Source organism: Ambystoma mexicanum, chromosome 3p, assembly GCF_040938575.1.
Source record: "Ambystoma mexicanum isolate Mex_15411 chromosome 3p, UKY_AmexF1_1, whole genome shotgun sequence".
Lineage (NCBI taxonomy): Eukaryota > Metazoa > Chordata > Amphibia > Caudata > Ambystomatidae > Ambystoma > Ambystoma mexicanum.
In genome coordinates this window covers 1266736933-1266763086 of record NC_090925.1, presented here as the reverse complement: position 1 = coordinate 1266763086, position 26154 = coordinate 1266736933, and the positions used below count along the sequence as shown (strand labels likewise).

General features: G+C 46.2%; 1 protein-coding gene across 1 annotated transcript in view; it reads right to left on the bottom strand.

The window, feature by feature from the left end:
• The window catches only part of CSDC2 (cold shock domain containing C2), a 252489-nt gene that overhangs the window by 27572 nt on the left and 198763 nt on the right, over positions 1–26154 (bottom strand). The window contains exon 2 of the mRNA XM_069652765.1: positions 3297–3534. Within this exon, the coding sequence (XP_069508866.1) occupies positions 3297–3472 (176 nt within the window). The 5' untranslated portion in view covers positions 3473–3534. The remainder of the gene's footprint in view (positions 1–3296; positions 3535–26154) is intronic.

Below are 26154 nucleotides of genomic sequence, written 5' to 3'. Positions count from 1 at the left end.
CACATAAATTCGATCAAATGTGATTAGGTCAAATGTTTTATGTCAAATAGACCCCAACCATTGTACCACATTGTAATTTCTCAAATCAACCTCTTTCCGTTTCCACGTCTTACCCTACCTTTTCTGGCTCACCTATGACAAGGTGCCTGGCCCTTATTTGCCCACCCCTGTGCAGTAACTGCAGAGTAACGCATTCTTGCTGTAGCCCCCTCCCGCCCTCCCGCCCCCTGCTTCGCGGTTATATGTTGATGGATTGTGGAGCTACCTGCATATATCAGATAGCAGGGATATTCCCCGAGATCTTTCTTTTCCGCAGCCGGAGAGCACAAGGTGAGCAGGCACATCCATGCATGGGTGTAACATGCCCTGGCCCCCACCTGTGGTTAGTGCAATAGGTCCATGCCTTATTATGAGGCAGCTCACCACACCTTGAGGTGTGCATCCAGAGGTGCATTTATCTGCTGCAGGCTTTTATCAGGGAAAGGATGCTGATCCAGAGGTTCAACCAGGTCATAGTTATAAAATATACTCTTGGCAACTATATACAAGGTAGGGCCCATGATCATACATACATAATGACTTATCATCTGCAATCTGATCATCATGTTAGCTCCATGGGTGCTTTAGACCAAATAAAGGGAGCTCTATTCATGGTTTCTCACGGCCGCCTCAGGCTTCTGCCAGTCACCTGCCACCTCTATGCCTGGGTAGCTGGAAAGCTGGCACCACACAGGACTTCATGTTTGTCTTCCTCCTACCCAGAACTACCGGGCACCTCCTGAAATAATCAGGCCTTGCTCCTAAAAGAGCAGTAATGTCACATGCCCGGTGGGCCCCGCATTTGCACACATGGCAGGCTACGGGCAGGGCAACCTGGTTTCATGGCCTAGTTTGCGAAGAGAAATTAAATCTGACTGCGGGCAGGACAGATGAGTAGCAAAGGTGTCCGGACATTTCATCGAAAACAATTGGTCGACAGGACATATATATAATATATAATGATCCCAAGTCACACATCTGACGCCGGAGGGAAGAAAAGATGATAACATTCGCTGTCGCTAACGTGGGGACACCTGCCTGCGGGGCGTGCATTACACAAGGGCCTAGTCACCGATAGTCTCTCTACGCTAGTACGGTCACCATTCAGTGGGGCCACAGGCTGCATGCTCCCATTTGCAGCACTGCACTTCAAGCCACTTCCCAACAGACAAGTGAGGTCTTGCTAGAATACAGGTATCCCGGCCCTAGGTGCCTCATGCGTGCATACACACATGAACTGGCCCTTCTCAGGTGATCTGCCAGGAGTCCTGTTATTATGTGCTCCCCCCACCCCCCCCCCCCCCCTTCCCTAGGGTAGGTGTGCACAACTCCAGGACACGGGCTACGTATCTGCCAACAATCTTGAACATTGAAGTGGTGAATGTAGAGGTGGGGGGTTGAAAAAGTGATGTTTTATCCCCCATGGAATTTGTTATCACAACGAATGTGGGTGATTAGATGCTGATGAACCTTTCACATTATTTTCCATGTGTGCTCGATTTGGCCAGATCAGTTGCACGTCAACGTCGGCATGGACGAGAACAAAAGTTGGAGAAAAATATGTTTCACTTTCCTATTTAAAGTGCAAAGTAACCTTAACAATCCTGCATCTTTTGTGGTGCCAATAATTACAGAAGCCAGACACAAGCTAACAATATCATAAAAACCATGAACAATCCAAGGAGGGTAGAAATGTCATGAGTACCTGCAACAAACAGCACCAGAAGGTCCATGTTGCTATGTCGCCTGGAAAAAGTCGCTAGGTAGGCAACCGTTTTTTCCTGACCCCTAAAATACGTTCCCCAAATATGCTACGAGCGATATCATTTTATATTATAAACTCCAATCCTAGAATATTTGGGGGAAGGTGTATGATTTTACTGAGGGTGCAATTTTCGGCAAATCCTTTCTCAGGCGACTTTATCCCTGGAAACCCATGAGAAGATCACAGCTGGCAGGCAATGCAATGACAAATGGCAGGCACAAGCAATGTCATCACGTGACAGGTACATAATAGAGGCATGCCATGGAAACACTGGGCAGTATGATACCAACATGCTTATCAGCTGCAATCAGGCAGCACAATGGGACCCTCCCAGCTAGAGGTATTCCTGTTCATATCGATCCTCTTAGCCACACAAATACTGTCCCAATAATTGTGCATGTAGGATTCTCTAGGCAGCCACAAGTTTAGGTTTCAGGCTGGTTGTTTGTCGGCAAACAGTCACACGGGGCAGCACCTCATCCAGTCACTAGCCACTTTAGGCACTAATGGGCGATTCTGGCATCAGAGATTTGCAGTAAGCTCATTATGCCGACTCTTCGAGCTAGAGCCTAAAGTTATGCTAGCGGTTAGCCAGTTCCTGTGGAGCAGTATAGAACTAAAGCAGTCCCCAATAATAGGCTATCCGAGATAGAACCACAAATGTACTAGTATTGGACACTCAACACTCTATAGATAGCAAGAGTTTACATTCTTGGCTTAGCAGGATGAGATTTCTAATTGATAACTATTTGTAGGTCTTAAATTCTGGCACAATAAGCAAAATGAGCTATGGATTTTATTTTGTAAGGGTACATTTCTTTTGTGTGATGTACCAAACAGAAGATGACATTACCGCATGTTGCCCTCATTGTCAAGAATTCTTTATATGGTTTGCATGAGAAAAACTGCCCCCCCCCCCCAACCCCACCGTATGGAACGAGTGTCTGACACAAGTCCCAAAGCGTCTGGTCTCGACAGTATTGAATTGGGGGTTTTACAAACTTAGCTAGGAAGCAAAGCAGTGTTCTGCACATGTCTTTGACAGTAACATATGAGGTGAGTAGGGTGGGGTTACAATATGTGGCATGGGATGTTCCGTCAAGGGCGTGGGATGTGATGCGGAACACAAGGAGTCTAGGGGCCACCTCGGCACTGACTAAAGAGCAAGGCCTTGAATTCCTTCCTGAACAGCAAGAGGTCTGGCCTGGTCCGAATTGTTGCAGAGATGTTTCAGTAGGCAGGGGCGTAGCAAGACAAGGCCTATTTTCTGGGTTTTCCTTGCGCACCAGTTTCATCTTGAGCCTCGGCAATGCATGTCTCCTGCAGGAGAGTGACCCACCTCTGCCAGAGAGTTTTGCACTCTAGCTGTCCGGTTCCACTGCTCCCACTGCTGTGAACAGACATGACACACTGGCCCTGGTGGTGATCATTGTAACAGCAGCTGCATAGAATTGGACAGACGTAACCCCTCCGTGGCTCACAAGTTACTTACGCTGAGTATGTCCGGTTTCTCTTGGTAGGAAGAGGGCTGGGCAGGTCTCCAAAGTGCAAGTGTCCCCTCTCCCAAAGTCGGCTCCCTTCTCTGTGGAAGGGGAAGGAAGGTGAGATGGGTGACTTGGGGGAGTGCAGGGGCTGCTGGGAGGTGGGCGTTGTTGGGTCAGAAGACATGGTGGGCCTTGGATGCGAAGGCAGGTGTGGGGCACAGCCCGTTACAATTCTCTTGTTGTGATCTGGAAAACAAAAACGGGCAAGACACAATTAGTCATTTAAAGATCTCCAAACACACACTTGGAGAGACAGTTAGACTGCATACATAAAGATATCGACTTCATATAGCATTTAATACTGGAAATTGGTTCCTATTAGCTCTGAAATTTTGGCAGATATGTTAACCGAGGGGGTAAGTGATTTCCTAAGTCTTACACAATTATAGCTTTCATATCCAGGCTATATAGCGAGCAGTTTTCCCTATTCCCCTACCTAGCCATCAAACACTGCTAATCAAAATATAACTAGTAAATCTGGTACCAAGGACTATCCTTCTGCTAAATTCTCATTGCATTTGACGAAATGTATTGTCAGTGAAATAGAGCCATTGAAACATATGTATCTGTTGCATCCTTAATCAGTATAGTAATTAAAATAGGATCAGCCTGAAGTCACACTCGACTTCTCATATCCATAATGAACCAAACAATAACAGTCAATTGGGGAACCTGGTACTCAGCCTTATGATATGATAGCTTATTTATAACGCGCTTAATACCCAGAGGGTTCTAATCGCAGACCTGAGGATCGACCCTGTGTTGCTCCATGTCGTCTTGTTTCCAAGGCGAGAACGTTGGCCCTGAGCTATCCTCCGAGGACTTTGCATGACTTCCCAGGTCACGTCATAAGCAGAAAAAATCACAAATTATAAAGGCTGGGGAATAAGTACAGTTTTTCTTATTTGTTCATACTAATTTACCACTAAATTACTAAATTTAGAATGTATTGACAATATACAGAATTTGTCAAAAGATGTAGGTACATCACAATACATTGTTGATCACTGTTTGATTCTCAAAGTTCATTTTTACTATGCATCAAAACAAAATACATCAGTATAGTCACAATTGATATCAAGATCATCTTAAGTCAAAGTTGGGCTCAATGATATCAATGCCACACATTTTGTGGTACAGATGCCAAAAGATTACAATCACAGGAAATGAGGGTAGTGTTGACAACGATTCTCCATCAAAAGCATTGCAACTCAGAGTCGGCCTTGCGTGAGCTTCATCAGGACATGTATTGTGAAGTACCCTTTTTGACAAGATTAAATATTTTGTTAATTCTATATGTAATAATTTGGTAGTGAGTTAAAATAATCAAATAAGAAAAACAAAAGGTGTTGGTTTCCAGCCTTTCACATTTTTTGTTTAAATACAAGGTTCCCTGGGAAGTCAAGGCTGAGTTACCCAATTGAGTGTTCTCGTGAATATAGCCTAATTTTTCTGATGGCCATTATAAGAAAAGATTATTGAACCTACCACAGTCCTAAACAATGCTGGGACAGTGGTAATCAGTCTAGCACAAGATGATTTGTACCACAATGTTATCTGGGGTGAATCCCCCCCAAAAAACGTCATGCTGCTTTTGTTTAGAAATAACAATCCTCAAATTGGTCCTCATAATCTTGCAGAGATTCCTGGGGAATTTCCCCCCCTCTTCAGGTTCGTCAATCAGATGCTTTTCATCTGAATACTCATGATACAGGTTTCTGTCCCTCCCAGGGACTGAGTTTTCCTGAGGCTCCTCAAGGGGCCTGGATTGCGGTGAGCAAAATCGTATTGACCTGGGTGGAGTGGGTTTGCTTCTATCAATTTCATCACCTCGAAAAAATATGTTGATGACGAAAAAGCCAATTTCTTTTTTATTTAAATGCATTTTGCTGCATATATATGCGGGGAGACACCCCACATTCTCCCCATACCTCCCCCACATGTATAATTACCCGTACCCATTGCCCCACATATATATGCAGCGAAATGCAGCTTTTTAAATTCTGCACTTTTGTCCTCTGCATTGTCACGTTCTTTATTTTGCTACGATACTGGTTTCCGTTGTGTCTGTAAAGGCACTGATGATGTAGTGTCCTGGGTATTCCTTGGAACGTGGGGTTTGGAGGGTTGCTCCTCCATGCAATGCAAGCCCTGCTGTCTCTGGAATTCTGAAAGAATATTTTGTAGGGATTGCATTAGGGCCTGATGGAAAGGGTAATTTGTGTCCTCGGTATGTATTGGCCATTCAGGGCTATCAGCCTTTGGTGAGCTGGTTTCCCCGTCAATGACATGTGTCCTTCCTTCGATGGCTTATGCCTCTTCATCAACGATGCGTTTGTTGACGAGGGTTCTGTCAATGGCTGTTGTACCGTGGATGGGGACCTTATGGTGGAAGGACTCGTAGACTACCATTTGTCCATGAACGTTGGATCCACAGATGAAACGGGCCTGCTTATAGACATCTGCGTCCTTCAAAGGCAACCCATCGACAAAGGCTCCATCGTTGTTTGGGGCATTTGCTTTTGAAGTATGTGATTTGGTACGTCACTTTCAGGTGAACAAGCTCTCCTCTTGAAGATCATGCTTTTCAGGGGTCCAGAATAAGGAGGCAGGGGGTTTATGGTAGACTCCTCTTTTCCGATGACACGCTAGTTTTTGTGGAAAAACAGAATCCTCTGTCTGCTCTGAAGAGTTTTCAAGTGAAGGTTTGGTCAATCTCAGAGTCTTCAGACCTATGGGAGAGCAAGCAATAAATGGAATCTTGGGGCAGGGTCACTCAAAGAAGCGTTCGTCTTCCCACAACTGCCTCATTCTATAAATAGGTTGCTGAAATGTGAAAACGTGATGTTTTCAAGGCTCAGAAAGCAGTTTAGCAGTAACCAGACAAAACTTGTGGTGAAGAATCTGAAAATTGCTACTTTGGGTTGAGCTAAAGCCTTTCCATCTCATTGGCTAAGGCACAAAAAGACCAACATGAGGTAAGTTTGAGTCTCTCTCTCTCTGGAACAATAGTGCAATGTATTGCAATATTTTCTATTTCATACCAGGGGATTCCCAGTCTGACAAGAGGGAGAAATTCAAGCATGCAAATCTATTGAAGATAGATCAAATGCTGGAGAACTAAATTATACAAGATATGGTGATTGTACACTGCTACAATCCTAAGACACAGGAAGAGAAAATGCTGCAAACCAAAGACCGATTGATTGAAGAAGCATAAAGCATTGCTTGCAAGACTGAGGAAACAGCTATAAGGTGCAAAGAAACCAATAGGAGAAGGCATCAAGACGGGACCAATAAAGTCGCCAAATAGGAAACATTCCTTCATACAACACACGCTAAAGAAAGACAAGCAACATGACAAACAGCCGAGTCAGAGGTTCTGTTAAAGGAACATTTACCAAATTAGTAAAGAACGTGTGCTTTATGCAATTAAAGCAATTAAGCCAGCCACCGGAGTATGCAGTATCATCACTTCACCCGAGAGGGAAACACTTCCCATGTGGTCAGCGGGGTGAGGCCGCTACCCGATAGTCCCCCTGGCGTTGGGGGGAGGGGACCCCCTCTGTGGCAGAGATGAAGACTATTGAGGGAGGACCACCACTTTACCCCCAAAACCACATCCCCACACACTGTTGGTGCCCCAACACTCCCCTCCTCTGTGACCCCTCTTTCTGCTGCTAGTTACTTTATGCAGAGTAGACCTGTCTATGAGTATGAAGAAAACCATACTGTGATGAGGAAGAGTAGGAAAGCTATAACTCTGTAAATACTGGCACAAGGAAGAAGAAGAGTAAAGAGCCCTTTTGTGGAACCAAAGCGAACATACTAGCTGGCACACAAGGCAGCCAAAGATAAAAAGAGAGGAAGGACTGCTCTCATGATCTGATCCTGTCTGGAGGAACAGCGAGCTGGAGGGAGGTGCCATGCAGAGACCAGGGATCGAAGGAGGCCGGGACGCTGAACAGCCAGCATACATGTCCCAGCGGAGCACGTCGCTGACACACGTGGACCACAGCGGAAGAAGCAGGCAGCCGATGGCAAACCAGAGAGCAGGAGAAGGTACCGTTATGTCTGTGAGGGACACAGAGCTGTGGAACTTCTAAATGACTTTCAGGGGTGAGAGAAGCCGAGAACCAGCGAGGGAAGCCTGGAGAAGCTGGGAGCCAGCGAGAGAAATCCAGAGAGGCCGCAAACCGGTGAGAGAAACCCGGCCGATGAAACAAACTGGCAAGGCAGCAAGCTTGCGAGAGAAGCCCGGAGAATGGGGGAGCCGGAGGGGGAAGCTGCCCGCAGAACTGGGGTAAGAAGCAAGCAGCTGGGGTTGAAAGAGACCATAAAGACAACTAGGTTAATGAATGGGAAAGTGCTCTATGAAGCAAGGGACTGTGCAAAACCCCTATTGAGACCCTGAGGGGTGGTTAAATCAAGGTGGGACAAAAGAGAGATCCTCTGGCAAAACCCATTTGTTGAAAACAATCAAGCTGAATACGAGAGTTGTCATCTTCCTTGTACCAGAACTTGGAAGAATTCCAGAGAACTTTGTGTCAAACAGTGCCTGGTAGGTTTGTGACCTGGGCCAGTTTGAGAGACATTGTAAACCCGAGAGAGGGGTCTAGGAAGCGAATGCGGAGAGGATTTAAAACTTGCACGTTCGAAACAGTGCCTGGCAAATTAGGTGGAAGAGAAGACCAAGGAGACATCGATACCCTTTTGCAAAGGATAAGAGAAGACCAGGGGAGGAGAAAGATATTCTTTGTCAAAACCACTGACATAATTGGGAATACTAAAAGGTGACCTGAGAATGATTGGCGAAGGGAGACATATTCCCCCATATTTTTGGAACTGTAAGATTTGTCTGAGAAGAGTTGAGGAAGGGAGACCTCCTTCTTCATCTGTGTGCAACTCCCTTGGAAGGCCTAGTGACAGCCAGGTGGAGGAAGGAGATCGCCCCAATAGTCACAAACTGACAAAACCCATCCAGAAGGAGGAACCACTTTTTTGCAAGCCGGGTGAAGCTAGAATTATAGTTTTCTTTTGAAGTGTGAGGGACGGACATTGATTTGGGACTAAGGACAGTGGACTAACTTTCCTTTGACGGACACTCTTGACAATATCCTTAGTTTTGTTTGAAACAGGTAACCCCCTCTTAGTTGGGACAGATAGGCTTTCCACTTTATTTCCTTTCAATAAAGGTTTGTAACCAGAAAATGTCACCTCATTGTCCCATGTCTACTTCTGCACCCTTACAGCAGGCACAGACAGATGTGGCAAGTAGCACTGATTGAAGAACACGCGTGCTGATTCTAGTTATGCCCAAGATGGTGCTATGTTGGCTGTGCATTTGAGGAATGACAAAAGGAGCAGTAAACCACACTGTATTGTAACCATAGACAACAAACCGATCAAGTTTCTTCCAGGTCAGATTACACAATAATTCCGGTAGACAGAGTCAACCTAAAGAAACCGGACATAAACCGAGGCACAAATGGCGGAACCAAGGTGCAAATTCTGGGTTACTAAAAGAAAACCATTGAGATCAAGAACAGGCTGTCAAAGGGCAGAGTATATGCAGCAGTCAAATGTATCCCCATTCTAGGCTGGGGCGAACAGAGAAGCTTGCAAATAACACTTGAACTATGCAAAGATGAACCAGACCAAGCACTGATCAGATGATCATGGTAACGAATAGCAACACAGGTTTGAATCGCGGCCTTGTGCTTAGAAACTGGTCCCAGATATTATAAGAGACCAATTATAATAATTATGGCAAGATATTCTGGAGAGATACAACAAAGATTTCCGAAATTGTGTAGCGTGTGTCACGTGGTACATGCATCAAAGACACCTGAGCAAAGGGGCCATACAAGTATAGCATAAAGAGCAACCCGTAGCTGCTACTGTCGGAGTTGCTTGAGGGACCACATTCGGAAAGGACCATGGAAATGCCTCAGTCCTGTAGTACTAACTACGAAACAGGATTTCAAATAATTGGGACTCTGTGTGGAATGAGGATGGGTAAAATGATTGTTTAAAGTAATGGGTTGCATTGTCCCGGTGATCTGCTCACAAATGAAGACATGAGGTCAAGCCTGCACTTTGCATGTTCGAATCCTGCAGCAGGATTGACTGATCCAGTCATCCTTTTTGAGGTCGATAAATTGAGTACCTAACTGGGTAAAAATAACACGTTATTACAGCGTTACAAGCGTGTGGAATTGGGCATGAATCAGGCGCATCAGCTCCCATATGGTCTAGCGGTTAGGATTCCTGGTTTTCACCAAGGCGGCCCGGGTTCAACTCCCGCTATGGGAAATTGTATATTTATTACAGGTCACCAGGCCCCCCTAATCCATTCTACCCCCTGCACTTGGTCTCGCCTGACACCCCTCCTCAACCTGCACTTGCCCTTCCGGGCTCCTTCCCCCGCACTAGCCTGGCTGGGCCTGCACCCTTGTAGCCCTTCCAGCCCCTTAACTTGCACTTTGCTCGTGGACCTTCCTGCCTCTGCACTCTCTGCTTTCCACTGGCTCCGTCCACTTGCCTCCCCTGGCACTCGCTTTTCTCACAGGCCCTTCAGCCCTGACCGGCACTTCCCTCCCTCCCCTCTGCACTTCTCTTTACTGCACTTGTACGATCCAAATGTCACAAGGCCTAGCAGGCTCGTTTTTTGTTTTGTCCTCCCTGTTCCCCACCCTCTTGTCTTGTTGCGCCTCGAAACACATTGTGTATAGCCGCATTATAAATAACCAATAAATAAATAAAATAAAATATAAGAACGCAAAATATTATTGATATATTTTTCATTGGAACTTTTGCAGTGAGACCAGAGGATAGCGAAGAATTTGCCTAAGAATCCTCAGGTATAGGAAGTACTCAGGTCTCTTTGTTGCAAATTTAGCGTCTTTATCGCAAGGTTGCATTTTCTGTTTGGGCACACGTGTATTCTGCTTCATGAGAGACCACATTCCAACAAGAGAGCCAGTCAGGTGCAATGCTGCTCTGGAAGAAGACTATTGAGCCACGGTGTCTGGCGATTGCACTGGTGTTACCTTTTCCTGTGTTAGCCTTAAGGAGGGACCACTGCTGGCAGGAAGTACGTGCCTCATGCCCATTCAGTTCTAGAGGTTTCTGATGAGGATGCCAGTTTGACAGTGGCCTTGTGTCAGGCAGTCACTGGCAAAGTGGCGACCCAAGTGTCCGTGGTATCTGACCACCTTTCACAATGGCTATATGAGGACTAAAACCTCCCTCATACAATCAGCCTGAGTGAATCCTGGGTGATTATGAACTGACAGGCCACGTGACCTTAAGCAAACTGGGAGGAAATGAAAAACACAAGCCGCGCAAATCTTAGCAAGTGCAGTGAAACTAAATGCTGGGGGATCTTGATGAAGCTCCGAATAATCAAACACTTTTACGTGTTTTTTACTTCCGAACCATGAGGAAGTATTGAATGTTGGGCACCATAGTTGGCAGGCAAACTTGCAGAGTCATCAGGGTGGTGGCACAGCTTTCTTTCTCTTTCCTTCTTTCCTTCTTTCTTTCTTTCTTTCTTTCTTTCTTTCTAGAGGTTAATGGGTGCAGGGTCTGTGGGATCTTGGATCTGTATCATGATATTAGAGGTTGATTAACCATTCTAAGGTGGCAGTGGTTGTTTGTACCAATTGCTTGCCACAAGAGACATCATGACTCTTGTGCCTTCACTACGTGTGAGGTGGGAACTTGGAGGTATAATAGTCACTCGCTGAAGACGGAAGTCACATTGCGCCTCCTCTTGTTACTTTGCCACCATGGTGTTCTTGCTCCGGCACCTTTCGGTAACTGTGCTGGTGTCCCTCTGTTCTGGTCTATACCCAGGAGCCGATCCAAGCTGGCAGTCCTGATGTGCACCATATACTTCCATGCACATCGGACTCTCCAGCCTACTTGTCTCATCCTGCCAGAACCAAAGCAAGACTGTAAAATTGAGTATTTCTGCCTGCGGCTTTCTTCCGTGCCGGGAGGATAGCTCAGTGGAAACGGCTCAACGACAACACGCATGTTTTGGAAACAAGACAACGCCAAGCAGCTGGACAATGCTGGGCAGCATGCCTTTGAATTCCAGTCCTCGGGTTTGGAGGCTGCACTCCGACATGAAGCGCGATAAAAGAACCAATTTTAAAGGTTTTTCTTTTATTTGCTCTATGGCATACCACCAAAGGCTACCTTGCATCCTTGACTCTGGATTTTAGTTGGGGTTGCCCGTTGGCTACTGGTGAGGGTCCCCCATTCCACATGATGGACAGTTGGGCATCCAATCCTGATAGTGTCGGTCCGCTGCATCAAAGGGCCGCCAGCACATTATCATCACTTGCGCTAGGCGCAAATAAAATGCAGAGACAGAGTAACAGTATCACGTCTTTATTCTCCAGTGCACAAACTAACTCTGTCCCTCCCTTCCGCGTCACATCCCGCCCCGCTGCCACCCCTTTCCCCGGAACTGCATATTTAAACATGACCCCACCCCCCAAATTAAACAGTTGCATGAGTCTTGTAAAATGCTCTCAGCCCATCTCTTCGATGGGTCGTCGTGGTTTGTTCCTGGCCCGCTGTGGCTGTTCTCTCTCCCTTCCTCCCAGCTACAATGGTTCTGTTTGTCCATCAGATCTACAGCCTCAGCTGCGTTAGACGCTTCTCTTTCGGGATGCGCACGCTCCCTGAAGTTGTCTCGGGCGTGAACGAAGATGTTCAATCAGCTGTATTCTTTTGAAATGTGAAGAGTTTCTTGTCATGTGTTGAGTTTCGCCTTCTGCGGTGATCATCAACCCATTTTTAGCTGTTATAATGAGCTGATCTTCATGGAACGTGGCTGGGTGTTTGTTGGTCTGGGGCTACTTGACCGCCACTATTTCTCCTACCACTACTGATGAGTCCTTGGTTCTTCTTGTGTTTGCATAGTCCATCTTCTCTTTTGCATGCGTGTCATTCTCTCTCTCCTCATCCACCAGGTGGCCCTGGTTCGAGAGCTCATATTGGGGCAACCTTTGAAGGGGCCCCTGAGGGACCCTCGATGTGGAAACAAGGCACAGTCACCACACACGAATAGATACGCCAGACACGAGGTTCTGTTCCCAAAATCTAGGGTTTATTGCAATACAAAATAGTCCCAGTTGGCCAAGTGGTCCCACGCCCCGCAAAGTGTGTCTAACAGACCTCGGGGGATGCAAGAGAGCGTGAAAAGTACATCAGTTACATATATACGAACGGAGCATTTTACAATCAGTAATGACACATTTGATGCCGCCCCCAATTAATTTCCCTTTGAATTAGAGGCGATGATTGACCATTGTGACAAATATGACACCTTAGACCACCATATTTAGTAACAGTTTGCAATCTCCAATTTTACAGACACCATTCTTTGTTTGCGAGAACACCGCGTTTCTGTTTTTCATGGGCAAGCTGCGCGTAAGAGACTGGCACATACCATGCCTCACTATCTCTAAGTTTCGATTCTCGCTCTAGAAGTCAGCCCGCTCTCCGGGGCCTCACTGGGCTCAGAAAGGGGGGCCGTAAAGAAGTGCATAATTCAACTCTTTAAATGCTAGTTTCGTACATTGCTATTCCTTCAGGAGACTCGCTGGCATTCGTATACTGATTAAATGCCTTGCTCCTTGTCTTCAAGGATACATGAGGGAGGGAATCGGGCAATCCTGTCTGGCTCTCCAGTGTAATGTTTCAACATGTTTCTCAGCCTTGGACCATTGATGCGAAATAATATCTACAGCAAAGCAGTTTTACATGAGGCAAAGTGGCAACGTTAGAGAGAGCAGAGAGAGAAAACAAAATGGCGATTCTGGTTATCTTAAAATGGCTTCACTCTAGTTAAACTAATAGCTACGTAATAACTAATGACTAATCAATATATATTCTTACACTGTAAATGAGGCGGTTGGTCTTCGGCCAACCAATTATCATTAATTTCCGGACCCTCAAGGGGTGCTTAGTTTTTCTGGACTGACACCTTGTGTGAACACTCCTCCCGAATATTACTTCAGCGGGGAATTCCCCTAAGGAGCTATGCAGGGTGCTCCTATAGTCCTGCAGCAACTGATGAAGCACTTGTTCTTAAGGTTGTCCGGTGAGTGCTACCTGGAGTGTTCATTTCAGGTTGGCCATGAAGCGTTCGATCATCCTGTTGACCTGTGACCAGAGAAGAATCATCTTCTGATGTTGGCATCCCATGTATTCACTGAACATCTTTAAGTCTTGAAACGTAAACGGCGGTCCATTAACTGTCTTCACTTGTCTTGGTATTCCGTATGCAGTGAATATGCAGTCCAGCTCCGGAATGATGTGATGAGTTGCCGTGGAGGACACTAGTTGGGCCTCAGAGAAGCACGAGTATTCGTCCAAAATTGCGAGCACGTATTTCCCCCCCTCGAAGAAATCAGCCGCCACTATTTGCCAGATCCCTCTAGCAGTTCTGACATGTTCCGCGGTTCAGGATGTCTATTGGGTGTGATGAGGCATCAAGTGGGACATTCCCGTAACATCTCTTCCACTAACGAGTCCAACTTCGGGAACCAGACCTTCTGCCTCAGATCCACTTGGTGGAGACAATGTCCCTGTGTCCCTCATGCACAATCTCCACAACCTTTCTTTGCAACGTGGTCGTTATCGCAATCTTGCGCCCTTTGAGCAGTAATTTTTCTTCTGAGAGGGCCAGTTCTTCTTTCACCTGTAATAGTCCACCTCCTTTCTCACATCATCACGCTCTAGTCCGCTCCTTTTCTTCGCCACTGACCTTATCTTAGTGCTTCACTGATGATTTGGCAGGCGGCATTGTTCACCTCCTGTGTCAGTCTGGTTGGATCTATTCCTTGGGGAATGGCCCTGTTGCACCAGATATCTAATGTACCGGTCCGAAACCGATGGCTCCAGCGCATTCCCTGCTCTCGGGTGCCTTGACAAAGTCTGCTGGGTTTTCATCTTTCCCCGGTCTATGAATAATGCCGAACGCATAGTCTTGTAATCGAAGTTATCCACCTGGCGATGCGGGGTGGCATCTTTGCCTTGGGATTGCCGTATAGGAATAGTAGGTCTTGGTGATCATTGATTTTTTAAAAAAGTTTTAATATACTGGAGCAAGTGGGAATATTGCAAGCTCATATCACCGCCAAGCTCTCCTTTTCAGCTTGCTGGTAGGCTTGCTCTGTTGTCGATAGGCTCCTGCTTGCATATGCCACTATGTGCCTCTGGCTGAGTTGTCCTTATCCTTTTAGGCTAGAATTCCTCCCAACCCCACTGGATTTCCATCCACCGTCAATTCTGACTCTCTCTTGGCGTCGGAATAGGCCATGTTCTCCGCTGTGCAAAGCGACTGAGGATGGCCGAGAAGGCTTGTTGACATGCCTCCAGCCAGTGGTATGTTGCATGCTGTTTAGTCAGAGTTTGCAGCGGTTCACTAATGGTGGCAAAGTCTTTTATGTAGCAGGTGCAGTAGCTTGCGAGCCATAGGAAAGATCGCAGCTCTGAGGCGCTTGATGGTGGTGGAGTGTAGTTGAGTGCTGTAACCTTGTCTGGGTCAGGAGTCATGCCGTTCACCGAAGAAATGTGTCCAAAGAACCTAAGTGTTCTTTTCCCGAAGAAGTCGCATTTGTCCTTCTTTAGGGTGAGGTTGGCTGCTTCAAGGGCCATTCACACTCTCAACAGGGTGTCGTCATGCTTTTCCACAACCGTGCCAAATATTAGAATGTCATCGCTGTAATATATACAGTTCGCGATATGTTTGATCATGTTGTGTATATTCTCCTGAAATATTTCGGCCGCAGACGACTCACCGAAGCTTAACAAGCCCAGATGAGTCACAATGGTCGTAAAGTGCCTGATCTCTGTACCAGTTGATGATATCCCGTTTGCAAATCTAATTTGGAGAACACCTTAGCCCTGTTGAGGAGGTGTACCATGTCTGTGATGCGTGGCGCCATATGTCTCACCCTTTTAACGCCCTGATTAGGCCTCCTCATGTCAACACACAGGCGAATGGCATCCATCCCTTTCTTAGAGACAGAACAATGGGGGATGCCCACGTTGTGGGCCCGATAGCGGGCTCGATGATATCTTGTTTGAGTAATTTGTGTAGGTCCTCTTCTACTTTCCGTTGTATGTTGACAGGAATACCTCTGTAATGTTGCCCCACTGGTGAGATCTTCTCGCAAAAGTGCAATTTGATTTGCCGGTTGCGTAGCTTTCCTATCCCCTAGAATAGAGTCAGAAGTAGTTCTTTGATCATGTCTACAGGTTCTACATACTTGTGGACCATCAGCTTGTACAACATGTGAAGGAGACCCATATCTATTGCTGTTCTGAAGCTCAGAATACACCCACTCTCGATGTTGGTGGATATTACGTGGATAGGAATTTTCTTTTCCTGCGATTTGTACCTGCACTTGGCTTCATTATCCTAGGCATTTTAGAGGGGTCTTGGCTATGTATGGGTATATGTCCACACTGTTCGGTAGGGCATCAGCGACAGATCCTTGTAAATCTGTTCACTTATGATGTTTACTGTGTCTATAAGGAACTCAGCTGGTCTATCATTCCAACCCATCATTAGGGTGGGGCTGTGTTCGGTTGCCGTTGTATTTCCTAGTGCGTACAGGAATAATTGTTTTCTTTGCTCTCCTTCAGACGAGTACTGCTCGGTCTCTGACGGAGATTGTTCTACCAGGTACCGGATGTGTTGTGTGGAGCATTATTCTGGTCTCGCTCGCACCATGTGGTACCTCTGTCTGCCTCTCCTTTCTCTTCTCAGTCTCTCATCGCCAGATTCTGTCGCGTTTCCCTCCTTCTTTCGGTTTTTCATGTATTTGAGCAGTCACTTGGGAAACTTTTGCTGCCCCTCATTTTGTGTCTGCTTGCTGTCCCTCTTCCTCATCTCTTCACCCTTCCCGGGTTATTCAGCATACTGACTTCAAGTGTCCTTCCTCTCCATATGAGGAGCACCGTTGACCAATTGCAGGGCACATTCCATCATGAGGGTGTTCATAACTGCATTTGTAGCAGTACAGTACACCTTGAGCCCTGTGCTCATTCTGCCACCTGTGAATATTCTCTGGGTGCGTTGTCAATCCCTTTTGGGTATTGCTGCTCTCCACTTGTGTATCCACCGCCAACTCTGCTCCGGCCAGCATCAGAACTGGCCAGGATCAGAATTTCATCTAGTCTTCTGGACATCTGTAGCAATTTGCGTTGAAATGCTTGAGATTTGCATCCCGCTATGATTAGAGACCTTAACGCATCTGTGTTCAACTAATTATCAAAGTCACAGTGTTTCATTTTTATGCGCAGTCTCATGACAAAGGCATCCATGGTTTCACCTTTAGCCCGTTTCGTGCTATGAAACAAGTCTCTTTCGTAATCTACATAAGTGTGTTGCGCAAAATATGCAGCTACCGCCTCCTTCATCCCTTGAATGGTGTCAATGGTGTCCGCAAGGCAATTTGGTCTATTGAGTGCCTTGTGGCTGGTCTCGCCGCTAGTTTAGGCATTGCTGTCGTGCATCTTCTACGGGCCCTGTGGCCCCCATGTACAAGTCCAAATCCCTAATCCATCTCACCCATTGTAGCCCCATGTTGCTAGTGCTGTTGAAGCTGAACGGCCAGGGAGTCTGTAATTCGATGTGGGCCTTATGCCTGGGGCGTCACTGGAAGTGTGGCCGGACCGTCCTCTTCCAACATGCTCCGATATGTTTGTTGTATAAGGGTTTTCACCCCTTTGTGTTCTTTATCCTCACTCTGGGTTCTGCTCCCAGCCCCGTGCCTTCCTTCTTGGGGTTTTCCTTCCTCACTGCCCACTGGTACACTGTGGTGCCAGGCGTGTTGTGGCCCACTTATGGAGCTACATGGCCACTTGAAGAGGCACGAGCACCACCTGGATTGCGTGATGAGGGTTGGGTTAGCGGCCGCCTGACATGCACAAGCACTGCTGTGTATGGCCCTTGTCCTGGCACTCCGTTGATATCTCCCCCCACTCACCGCTGCAGCCACAGGTTGTTTCCCACCTTGCCCTTGCTCTCAGGGCCTTCCTGCACACTGTTGCATTGACGAGGCTATGTGCCGCCTCAAATGCACGCTTCGCGTCCGGCTCGCCAGCCGTTCCTCCGGGTCCTTCCCCTCGTCGCCAGTGTTGGTCTGCTGCTTCAAGGGGCCGCCAGCGATTATCGCTGGCGCTGGATGCGAATAAAATACAGAGACGAGTAACAGTATCACACGTCTTTATTCTCCTGTGTACAAACTAATCTTGTCCCTCCCTTCTGCATCAATTCCCGCACCTTTCCCCGGAAGTACATCTTTCAAAATGACAAAGTGGCTAACAGTAAAAGGAAAGGTCACAGAAACTTGAGAAATCCCTTATTACCTAAAGACTGAAACATCGCAATACCCTGAAAACGTTCCGAGCAGCTGAAATCTGGCAGGCTGTGCGACATTCAGTGTTCTGGCAAAATATCTAAGCTTGCAATTTCCCCTGAACTGTAAACACTTGTTTGCTTATCCAACTAAGTTCAGACTCTGATGCACGCAATTTGCGGCCCTGGTGGTTCTATGCTTTTTTCACCGAGTTTCTTTTAATCGAAAAGTGTTTTCTCTGAGTGTATTTGTTTGAAAGCATTTCCGTTAAGTTAACACAACTAACATTGTGTGGCTGTTTACCACAAAACCTGAAATAATTTTCCTTTAGTGTGTTACTTCAAGGAACCAGTCTTTTCCAGGATCTCCAATTGTAAATACTCTGCATAAATATAGTCCAATTATGTTGACAATAAGCCTTCATTTTGAAACGCTAAAGTAAACGCTTAAAAGCTGCTCAATCCCTTTCAATCACCTCCCTTCTTTTCCTGACGCCCACTTCAGGCCTGAGCGATTATCTTTCTGCAACAGGAGTCATTTCCATTGCCTCGATGGCGTACTTCTATTTCCCAATTCTATTTCCATGCTGTGTTGCTGTATGTATGAATTTGGAAAAGAAGTAATGAAACTATGTTCCCTGCTGGCCTTTCCCCTCTCCCCACAAACCCCTTCGCTACGCCCCCTCCCGCACACAATCCAAACCCCCAAACAAACCCACCTGCTGTTTAAGGGAATGTTCAGTGCAGTGCACTGAAGTGCAAGTTTCAACTTCTTCCTACATTTTTCAACGATTCCTGAACGCTTTCTTTTTGCAAAGAAAAGTATAGGAACAGTAAAACTTTCTTTTTTAAGCAGAGGAGTACCACTCCCAACCGCTCCCACCCACCCACTTCGACCACTGCCTGCAGGACCTGAAGGAATGGAGCGTTAGATGTTCCGGGTGACTCTGTGGTCGATACTGGCAGGAGAAGGGATGACGCAGTTAAGCTGGGGAGTCTGGTATGCATGGAATTTTGTGGCACACGGGGGCGGATAGGCCTTGTGGTTATGACACAAAAACAGGGTGCCAAAGGACTGAGTATACGTAACAGTAAAATGTATCCCCATACTGTGCAGGGACAAAAAGGGAAGCTTAAAAATAAAATCTCTCTCTAAACCAAACACACTACAGAAGAAAAAACCACAAACACACAAACCACCCCACATACACTCGTACACAAAATATTGCAAAACTATTACAGACTATAAAATAAACCCAGCACATGGCGACCGGTTTTTCCCAATTTAAGGTACCAACAGCACATCAAAAGCTCTCTTGGGCTCTCTCCCTCCCGAACCCTCATTCCTTTTCAGATCTGCCAGAGCACCACAAGCCAATGAAAAAGGCAGTGGTGCATGGTAGAAAGCACAACAAAAGATGAGCTAGTCCTAGCATTGAACAGACGATCACGGCAAGACATTCTGGAGAAATACAAGGATTTCAGGGCGTGTGAAGGGGTACATCCACCAAAGACATCTAAGCACAGTGATGTCATTTCACCAAAAGGCCAGGGGTAGCTGAAGTGACATCACACGACCGTTGACCTCTGATGACATCACAGTAAGTGATGTCATCTGACCCCACCCCGAAGTGACATCATGGGAAGCGATGGAACACGACTTTTCACCCCTTGACAATACAGGAAGTGGCATCACATAGCATTGTTTCTAAGTACACTATGAAAAATATGCTTACAGTACCACTGTAAAGTGATATACATTACATACAAGAATGGATCACCATATGTATCGTTAATATCAGTGTGCATAGGCCCATATTACCAAATTACTGTGAATGCAGGCAAACGATAATGATGTGTTATTATATTGCACTTATGCTTAAGCGCTTCATATAGAAGAAATATACATACAATATCACCCAACCTGTGTTGGTACTCATTTATCAACATCAGCAGGAAGAAAGGCTGAGTTGACTTTGCCGGGAGACGAACCTGCAATCACACACACGTTGCAGCAGCAAGCGCTCTACCCACTGAGCTATCTTACCGGCTATAGCTACCAGAAAACCAGCCACTCCCGAAACAAAGAGCCACATGCTGCTGGCCACAGCCCATGAGCCTCGATTTTAAAAAAAATATATATATATTTTTTAAACATTTTCTTTAGGGGTAGCAAGGGAGACTTCAGGGGTCCCAGTTGCAACCCCTAAATGATGTCTCTGCCTAAGAAATGGTGCTGTGCCAGTAAAGCACAAAGTACAACCAGTACCCGCTACCGCCCAGATTGCTCTCAAAGAGTTGCGCAAAGAACTAAATTTAAAAAAGACCAAGCAAATGTCGTCACCACGGAAGCCTGATTTAAACAAGCATTGGCAATGCCAACAGTTTGGGCTTTGTGTAGGCATGGGAAAGGCAATTGCCAGGCACTGCCGTATTGGTATTAAAGGATAGTTCGGGGACTTTTTTTTTTATTGTCCCTACGTTTCGGCCATGTGTTTTTAAGCATAACTTGGTAGATCGTAGAAAACTTTCCTATGGACCTTACCCGACTTTTCGTCCATTAACGCACTCGAAATCAGCCGCCATTTTCTGATAATCCTATCATTTCCCCCCATCGCCCTGGCTCACCTGCTTTTGCGGCACTAAATCAAATCCCCCGCCCCTGAGCCTGACATCAGCAGACGCGTACCGCCCATTTCCCAACGCCAAAGCACGTTTCGTGTCAACAATCGCTGCGCCTCAGCTAATGACGTGTCGCCATGGAAATGGCAGGACGCCTCTTTCCTCAATAAGTATAAACACACCGTTTCACAACACACAGCAGCAGATTTTCGATTCCATTACTCTCTCTGTGTTACTTTGAGTATTCTGTGACTCGTTTCTGTGCTCTGGTCAGCTACCTTCGCCGCTTCTAGGCCTTGTGAACACCTGTACCATCTCTGTAAATTATTTTACTTTCTTTACCACACAATGGCTACAATAATGCCGTATATGTACGAGCCCGAGTACACCGAGCAAGAACTACTGGAAAGGCAAGCACGAGAAAACGATGGGGATTCGGACGGCAGTTGGGAGGACCAGTCAACGGATGAAGAGCCAGGACCATGTCGCATGGACGGCGTCTCCACCTGGTGCACGTGCAATCGGTGCGAGCTAATGCCAACTGAGGAGGAGAACTGCTGCTGCCGTGAAAATTCCGGGTGCTTGGCCTACATTTCGGAAGGCGAGCCAAGTCCGCAATGCATCACCGAGCTGCCAGAGTTCAGGGAAGCCTGCCTCTCACGGACCGTGTTGAGGATGATGATGGTGCTTATGCACGAACTTCGCGGCACTGTTCGTCCGCGTAATCCGAGTAACGAGTAAGTATACTCTGGTTTTGATGTCAGTGATGCCACTACTATGTCATGGTCGTCTCCCACATATAAAATTACATCTACATATCATTCGAATGCATGTAAATTGGTTCCATATTGTGCATTTTCTAGATAGAATTTTTTTCAAAGCAGAATGACATTTTTTACCTGAATCGACAGTGATAAGAAAGTTTTGTCATTTTAATACAGTTTGCATCTTTCATTTTCACAGGTGGTACAGGCTGGTGGCCTATCGTTGCTTCACTTGGTGGCTTCACGGGAGGCTCAGACACCGCGTTCGGAGAGTAATACCTGCCTGTGCGGTACTTGCCATTAGACAACATTTCCCCAGCGACAGTGGACAATACCGCAGATTTTCCCTGGATGTGCTGCAACTGGAACTTTACAATGTGTAATGTTTATTATTTATGTTCAATTGAAATTAAGATCTAAAATAAAACCCAACATATATTTTAACAATGGTTGTTTTGATTTTTTAAATGAATCTAGTGTGTCTCCATTGAATAGTCTTCCTGTGCCTTGTCTTGTCACACCACATGTCTCCGGCCAGCATCCTCCCTCACGCTGGCCGCCCACCTTCAATCCTATTTTATTTTGCGGGTTGGCATCAAGCCTCCTGGCCTTGCCTCCTCCCCCAAAAATACTTACCACACCACTTTGTTCAAGCTTTGGCAATAAAAGGAAGGCCGTTGGATTTTGTTGATACAAAACATGGTTATAGGTAAATAATCAATATGGTTGATCATAATAAATCATCCTTTTGGGCACCGGGTACAGAGATGACCCCTTCTGGCCCGTGCCGCCTTGCCACCACAGGCCAGCCTGCTGCTGACTAACTGCCTAGGCATCCAGGGTCTCCAGGGTGAACTGCACCCATATATTCTCCTGGGAGGCTGAGGTATTTATAAACTCACCCCCCTGCCTTCCATGTACTAGATCCTTCAGCCTGCCTCTTACATGCAGTTAGATGGCCTCTCCTTGGTGAGGCCCTGCGGCAAACGAGTCTTGTCTGCATGACCAGCGCCCTAATCCACACCCCCCCCCCGCCCTATCAAAGGCAGTTTGCACCGGGGTACTTGCGCTGCCAAGTGGAGCAGTCAGGGAGCGATAAAGGCCAAGAGGTGCCAAAGACCATGTACACTTCAAAGTGGTCTATAGAGCATGGGTTGTTGTTCCCATGTCTACCTCCAGACCCCGTGTCTCCTGCCAAGCATCCCCCCTCACGCTGGACGGCCCCCTGCAATCCACAAAAGTGTGTCTCCATTCACGAGTCTTCCTGTGTCTTGTCTGCACGACCACCGCCCCAATCCACCCCCGCCCTATCAAAGGCAGTTCGCACCGGGGTACTTGTGCTGGCAAGTGGAGCTGTCAGGGAGCGATAAAGGCCAAGAGGTGCCAAAGACCATGTACACTTCAAAGTGGTCTATAGAGCATGGGTTGTTGTTCCCATGTCTACCTCCAGACCCCGTGTCTCCTGCCAAGCATCCCCCCTCACGCTGGACGGCCCCCTGCAATCCACAAAAGTGTGTCTCCATTCACGAGTCTTCCTGTGTCTTGTCTGCACGACCACCGCCCCAATCCACCCCCCGCCCTATCAAAGGCAGTTCGCACCGGGGTACTTGTGCTGGCAAGTGGAGCTGTCAGGCAGCGATAAAGGCCAAGAGGTGCCAAAGACCATGTACACTTCAAAGTGGTCTATAGAGCATGGGTTGTTGTTCCCATGTCTACTTCCAGACCCCGTGTCTCCTGCCAAGCATCCCCCCTCACGCTGGACGGCCCCCTGCAAACCGCATAATGCCACGACATATACACGTCATTCATTCACAAACACACCCCTGCTTCGAATTCTATATAACCCACTTCATATTTCTAATGAGAACTTCTTTGCGCTTTGCTAGTCAACCCGTGAAGGTGCTGGTTATCTGCTCTTCGTCTCTGTGAACTTCCGTGACCACTTCGCGGAAACTCGTCAGTTTGCAACCTGTGAACTGCTCCCTGTTCTACGACAAGAAACTACTCTGATCCCTGCATCTAACTGTTTGTTCGTCAAGGTAAGGCCATGTACCATAATCATTTTGCGTCCAATTTCTTTTCGTTCAAGACAGTACATGCAAGGAACTAGTCACATGTTCTGAGTTTACATTGGCATTCATAGAGAATTGTTGATCTTTACTTTTCAGAACTTTCCACAATGCCTGCCTGTCCCATTGGCGGTTGCCCTTCGAAGACCCATAATAAATCTGAAGGTACTATAATGCATGTTTTCCCTAAGACAATAGATCAGATAAGAGAATGGGTCTGATATTGCGGATATCCACCGTCTGAGCTTGAAAGTAGAGTCCTAGAAGTCTTTGCGGACAAGAGGGGTGATCGATACCGCATCTGCAGCAGGCACTTTAGCTCAGACATGTACTCCACATCATTGCTAATAAAGAAGAACACACCGCGAGCGAGGCGAAAATTGCTCTCAACCGCTATTCCCACTCTATTCGTCCACATCCCTCCACTGGTGAGTCAAGTTTACGTATTTATCTCTCGGCTTTGCAGTAGTGTGTATCATTAGCTAACAATAATTTCCCCACTTATGTATCCACTCAATATGAAGGCGGAAGATTCTCCATCCGTGTCGTTATTGCAGTCATCAGCCACTTCAAGCGCCTATCGGGTAATCTTACTTGGCTATTCTGCCACTGACTTGTTTTAGGCATGTAAATCAATAGTTTTAATTTATCGTGTAATTATTTTACCTAATGGTACACCTTTGTACACGTCCTCTAGTCTTTGTTTTCAGTTATAATTATTGTTATCCAAAATAATGCAAGTACTGTCTTTCAGGGAGATGCTGAGGAGTCCAACGTATTGACGACAACCGTTGATGTCACTCAGATGCTCGAGGTACGTTTCTGGACAGTTCCATCGATGGAGATCATCAGATCTTGCATTCTTGTAGCGTGATTGTTACACACAATGTTTCTTTCGTTTTTAGCCATTGATATGTCCTTCTGTCGTCGCCCTCCTATGTGTCTTCTTTTTTCAATATTGTGTTCATTACTAATGAAAGTCCTATGTTTCAGGGAGTCGATGGAGCATTAATCCAAGAAGAAGGGGGAGCATGCAGTTACGGGTCGGCGCAACAGCTTGCAGAAGTGTGCACCGCAGTTACATCGTCCCTTGATGTTCTTATGCATTTCGAGGTATGGATACTGACAGTTCGATCAAGCGAAATCATATGACGTGATTACATCCGCTATACTTCCTTCTTTATTAACGCAAGTACTATGTTTCAGGGAGATGACGGAGCTTCTTCTACAAGAACATAACCCCTAGTAGTTGATGCAGATCTCTGGGTGGTGACACTTCCAACGATCGAGCAAATCGAATCATATTTACATATCCATTATTTATTTTAGACAACTGATCATTTGTGCAGGTCTATTTAGATGAGCCGTTGACGCCTGCACAAAGTTTCTGTTCTTTTTATCAAAATAGAAAACCATACTAATGCAATTACTGTGTTTCAGGGAGTTACTGAAGCATCATCTTCAATAATATCATCAATGGAAGTCTATGAGGAACCCGAGGTATGGATCTTGACAGTTCCATCTAACTAGATCAACAATGCGTGAATAATTGTCGTTTGAATGTTCTACACAAAGCGTTCATTCGTGTTTTGCTATTGAGATGTACGTGGGTATTGGTCCCCAAGTACATTTTGTGTTTTCAATATTATTATACATACTAATGAAAGTTCTATGTTTCAGGGAGTCGATGGAGCGTCAGTGCGTGATGGATGTGCTTATCATGAAAATATAGTCGTTGCAGCGCAAGAGGAAGTGGAGACATGCACACACGAGTCGGAGCAACAGCGTCCTGATGTTGAAGTTCGAGGCAAGAAAGTTTCAAAGAAAAGAAAGCAAAAGAAGGTTAGTGTCCTGGTCACTATATTATGTTGTTTTTCACTGTTAATAGTTCAATACTGTAAGTTGTGTTTAAACTGAACATCCCTTTTCCAATCTGTCCTCTAGTTGCGAGTGGGTGTACGAACTAGATCTACACAGAAAGTGAAGCGAACGAGAGATGTTGCTTGTCAAACCTTTTGGCAGGGACTTGAGACTGGAGATGCATCGTGCCAATGGGAAGAATATGAAGTGATTGACAACGGAGCTATACCACCACCAGCCATTGATAGTGAATGTCCCCCTGGTAGTTCGGATGCAGTCGGAGATCAATTCACAGAATCCACACCCGCAAAAACTAAGACCGCGAGAAAGTTGAAGAAATTGTTTTATTCACCCATCGCCGGAGAAGGAACAGATGTTGCAATGGAAGAGAATGAAGTGGACGACAATGAAACACCATCAATATCACTGAACATAGCGGAAGACGATATCAGAGATTCTACCTTTCATGTGAGTGACATGTCCTCAACGTTACAGGCCGAACCAGCTGGGATGCAGAGTGACAGTATATGGAAAGAGGCCAAATTCATTGTATTCGATAGTTGTTTGATTGATATTATTATTCGGATGAAATGTGGGCATTCGGTTGGTGGGGAAGTATGTGGGGAGCCATTGATTAATGTGACTCGTGCAATTCGAGGCACTAACCTTAAAATACATGCCACCTGTACAAAATATCATCCTTTCTCATGGTCTGCACAACCCATGCTGGGGCAACTGCCAGCAGGCAATCTACTTTGTGCAGCGGCTGCACTTTTTAGTGGTTCAAGTTTTAAAAAGTTAGAGTCTTTCTTTCAGTTTGTGGGAATCCATTTCATTGCAAAAACTCAGTTCTACAAATACCAAACCGATTATCTATTTCCAGCCATTAGCGAAGCTTGGAGAATGGAAAAAATGTCTATTGATAGTACATTCGCGGGCAAACGGTTCAGGCTAGCCGGTGATGGACAGTGCGACAGCCCAGGATTTTCAGCCAAGTACTGCACCTACCACTTTCAGGACATGGAGAGTAAGAAAATTGTGAGTTCGGTGGTCGTGCAGGTGTCACAAAGTACATCCTCAGTGGCCATGGAGAAAGTTG